The 4,608-nt window shown below is 41.6% G+C and overlaps 1 protein-coding gene across 1 annotated transcript; it reads right to left on the reverse strand.

Annotated features, from left to right (window-relative positions):
- Positions 1 to 1,364: 1,364 nt before the first annotated feature.
- On the reverse strand, positions 1,365 to 3,296 carry fgfbp3 (fibroblast growth factor binding protein 3). Its single transcript, XM_078565255.1, has 2 exons — positions 3,272 to 3,296; positions 1,365 to 2,524 (listed from the first exon to the last, which is right to left on the reverse strand). Exon 2 carries the CDS (start codon positions 2,419 to 2,421, stop codon positions 1,690 to 1,692), a length of 732 nt encoding a protein of 243 aa, XP_078421381.1. The 5' UTR covers positions 2,422 to 2,524; positions 3,272 to 3,296; the 3' UTR covers positions 1,365 to 1,689.
- Between the last annotated feature and the right edge of the window lie 1,312 nt (positions 3,297 to 4,608).

Here is a 4,608-nt window from a genome sequence, read left to right on the forward strand (position 1 = left end):
CTCCTTTAAGATGTTTCTTAAAACCTAATTCCGTAATTATGTGAGCTGAAATCTCCTCATGTGGCTCGGTGTCAAACTTTGTTTACTAACGCTCCTACGAAGCACCCCGGGATGTTTTACTATGTTAAAAAATCACAAAAAATCCCATTGTTTTTATTGATTAATCAGTAGCAATTATCAATTAACAATTAAAAGTGTGCTCTTGCTGACTTATCTTTCTGTGAATTAACGTGCAAACGCAGGAATTACATGAAAATCATCAGAAGGTTATGCGTGATGTGTCACTTTCACAAAGCCAAAGGTGGAGCGGCACAAAGTGGCCAGTAACTTGTGATGAGTTGTAACACACGGGGTATATCTCTTCCTCACCGCAAGTTACGGGCCGTGTTGCGCTCAGGCACCATTATTTTTTCAGCAAAAGTTTCCGAGATGTCAGAAGGAATACTAAATCCCGACTCCTTCAAAATCTGGATTTACAACACATCCAACCAAAGCCCAGATGGTGAGAGATTTCCTACCAGTAAGTTCGGGAGCCAGGTCAGGATGCCGCTCCGGGTTTTGTATCTGCTTCATATGGTCAATGCGCAGCCGAAGGCATTTGCATCAACTCAAAAAGTGATGAGAAAGTTGCTGCTAAGCTTCTGCTGAAATTAGGAACTCTGTTCTAGGCAACGAGTACTCACATTGAAACAAAAATAAAAATACCTGGAAAACCTCAGTAGGTCTGACAGCATCTGCGGAGAGGAACACAGTTAACGTTTCGAGTCCGTATGACTCTTCAACAGAACTAAGTAAAATAGGAGGTGAAATAATAATCACACTGGACGCGACTAAACTTTCCCTTGTTTCTGCTTGACTGATAGATATCCTCCTCATACTGACAGTCTAACACTGGAAGCTCTCCAACGGGGCACTGCATTGACCGTTTATCTTAGCTGTGCGCTCAATTGTGCATTAGATACCCACCAAATATAAGTCAATCTTTCACATATAAGCATTAAACACAAAAATAGAATAGGTAATGGGCAAGGGTTAAATACTATTTAACAAATTAATTCGTTTCCACGTTCCATCTCACCTGAGTTATCGCTCAGTCCAGCAGTTAACTACAGCTCCACATAGATAAAAGCAAAATACTGCGGATGCTGGAAATCTGAAACAAAAACAAAAATTGCTGGAAAAACTCAGCACTCGAAACGTTAACTCTGTCTTTCTCTCCACAGTTGCTGTCAGACCTGCTGAGTTTTTCCAGCAATTTTTGTTTTTGTTCCAGCTCCACATGTTCCTAACACCTCCATTCCCTAATGCAAATGCTCCACATCACGTGTTCCAATGTTAAAGCAACCAAGCAGAATAACTCAAATGACTTTTCACTGATCTTTAATGTTAACTCTTACAGGATAAAGTAAAAAATGCAAAGCAAAGAACATGTTATTTAAATGTTAAATGATTAAATCCACAAAGATAAATGTTCAAAATTCGCCATTTAACAGCGTTTCATCACTTGGTACTGTGAGTCTGTTTAGTATACGAAGAGTCAGTTGTATTACGAAATTGGATCCGAAGTTCCATTTTGTCTGATCTTTATTAATGAATGTTAATCACACTGGGGTAAGTAGATATTTCATATGGACACGCCTAAGACTGCGTACTAGTTCTGCTAAATGTAAGGAAAGCGTGTGTATTTAACTAGCCATTCCACAAGCTGACGAAGAATGAACAGAGCGAATGCCACTTCTCAGCACAGTAAACCTGGGACAGCTCCTCCTGAAACTCGGGATTATCATTATTCATTTCACTCAATGCGCTGGGCTCCTTGCTTTTCGTAGATTCCGACGCTTTGGATTTTTTCCTGTTCTTTTTAAGCGGATTCTCGGTGGAGTCAACTTGGTCCAACACCGTGCTGTTCTGGGTTAGCTCTTTCATTAACTCCTTCTTGCGTCCAGTCCCCTTGTAATAAACTTTGTCCACCCGCTTGTCCGGGTCCAAACTCTTTTCCTTCAGTTTCAACTGCGATTCTGTTGGTCCCTTCTTGCAGATCCGCGTCTTTAAGGTTTTATCTCCCTCGCAGGCATGTTTCTTTCTCTTCACTTTGCCAATGACCTGTTTCCAGTACTGACTGGCTTTAGTATTGTAAGTGGGGCAAGTCTGCGGCCTCCCTGAATATTTGCACCAGTAGCTGCCGCCTTGGTAACTGCAACTGACCTGAAGAGTTAACTCTTCCTCCCCCGTGATATCCCAGGAACACGAATGACTTTCTTTTGTGGTCAGTGCTCCCTTGGTAGGCAAGGATTTGCCTTTACGCCTTTTACTCGGTCTATTTACCTGCTCGTTGTCATCTCCACTTTTCGCCCCTTCTCCTGGAGGAGAGATGAAACACAGCAGGAAGAGAAACAGGGGTAACACCCAAAGGGGCTTCATATCATCGGGTCCTGGTTAAAGGCTGGAATCCAGGCAACGAGCGCACTTTGGTAATCTGTCCGAGGGCGGGAGACGAAGATTATCTATTTCAAAAAGACCCAACCTTCGAGAGAGAAAAATAGTACTTCAATCCGAAATGTAAAGGCATACAATAAATTATTAATTAATCTAATTTGGATGATTGCATCGTAAATCTAAGCTATTCAAGTCTGCTAAAGTCCATGTTTCAGTCTTGCCTCCATTTGCACTTGTATTGGTGGACAATTGTTTTAAAGTGAAATGATTTGCTAACTGGGGCATACTTGCACTAACAACGGGGGGAGGGGGCAAGTTTTGTATAAATTGCCGCCTTCCCCTTGCAGGCAAAACATTGAGCAGGTTACGTGACAACGTACACGGAACCCTGAGACATACTTCAATCAAAAGTTAGGTAGGAACAGAAATGCTAAATGAAGGAGCATTGTTTAACCTGATTTTAAAGTTATGATTCCCAGTATTTTACCTGTCAGCCACCCTGTCTGGAATGTTGCACCAGAAAGGATCGAATGTATCCAAAACAAGCCATCGTCTCAATACTTAAGGGGAAAAAATAAATTGGAGAAAAATCTCGCCCCACAAGTAATCCGAAACGTGACTGATGAGGACTTGCTAAGTAAACGCACCCTACAATTTTCATCCTGACTATCGCAGTCTCACGTTGGCTAGTTACGTTTATTCTAGTTACTTCACTTCATTTCCCATCGAAAGAAGCATTGTGAAACACAATATGCTGGAGAAGTTGCGGAAACTAGTGAAATGTATCGTCAGTTCAAAAGACAAACTGAAGAGATCGTTCCCGGTGTTTACTCACCTCCCAAACAGTAAGTTCCCCTGTGAATGGGACTGAGAGCAGCGATCCCACTGTTACCAAGTGTGGGCTGGATAGGAACAGCGGCTGAATGCATTGCTGATTGGACAGAGCTTCCCATTAGCCACTCCCCCATCACTCCTGCCAGCCCCATTAAACTCAATTTGGAGATTTCTGCAGGTTCAACTCTGCTCACCGCCAAATATAAAGAAAGTCAAGCTTTTTCCGACAGAAAGAAATTTCATCTAAATGTTGGGGGCGTGTAGACGATATTTCAAATTAAACATCGGAAAACGGTGTTTGTTTAACCCAGATATTCTGATTAATTAATCAGGTACAATGCTCAGCAATTCAGCTTTACTTTAAATTTTGTTGTGTATGAACGGGAATCCATAATGCGGTGTTGTTGCGAATTGTCCTCTCTGCCTGCAGAAGATGTTCAAAAACGTTACGGTTTGGCAAACGAGGAAGTAAAATATTGATTGTAACATTTAACGGCTAAAAATCAAGGTCACACCCGATTTATAAATTCAATCGCCACGATTTTAGTGCGGGAAGGTGTCGTTGAGGTAGATGATCTGCCACAATACTAATGAATACCAGAGTTACCTAGAATCGCCGAATAGCCTACTCCCTGCTCTCTATATTCTTATTACTGCTATGTTTTCTAAAGAATCACAGTATTTTTCAGCACTTAATGTATTGGAAGCACCTGAGTTAGAATGTAAAAGAACGGGTAAAAGTTGTCGGCAAACTTTCAGAACAGCATGTACTATTTATGATTTAATTACACATAACGTACAGAAAAATAATCTCCCTACGATCTTAAAAATAAAACTCGAGTTACTCGGAAGCTTGTCGTGATTTTGCGAAGGTCAGTCAGCATAGGTTGCCGATACTTACTGGTAAGTGGAATACACATATTGGTAAAAACGCTTTTAAAACCGCTAAATAGGAATACCATGATAACGTCCCATTTATCGGATTATCCCGGCCAATCAACCTTTATGTGTACAGACCTAAACAGATTGGGCAGAGCATGATGCCTGAGAAAATTCCTTGTATAAAAGATTCAGTCCCCATTAACTGGTGTTAATTCGCACGATATAAATCCTAGCGTACCACTCCTGTCCCATATATCTGCTCTTCAATAAAAGGTGCACTAACCCGCATCTTAACCAGAATTTATGGCACAGATTACATGAGAAGAGTCAAAGTTCTGGAATGATCTGTGAGGAACGAGCTCTCTCTTTTCCTGCTGAAATGTGGCCCCCCTCCACACAGCTTGTTTCAAGTGAACGATGGGGGTGGCCCTTGCTGCTGCCTTTCCCGAAGTCAAT

This window comes from Cetorhinus maximus, chromosome 20, assembly GCF_964194155.1.
Source record: "Cetorhinus maximus chromosome 20, sCetMax3.hap1.1, whole genome shotgun sequence".
In the NCBI taxonomy this organism is placed as follows: Eukaryota; Metazoa; Chordata; class Chondrichthyes; order Lamniformes; family Cetorhinidae; genus Cetorhinus; species Cetorhinus maximus.

What these genes read in the sequence shown, in the direction of transcription:
- fgfbp3 (XM_078565255.1), bottom strand. Translation starts at nt 2,421, where the DNA reads ATGAAGCCCCTTTGGGTGTTACCCCTGTTTCTCTTCCTGCTGTGTTTC.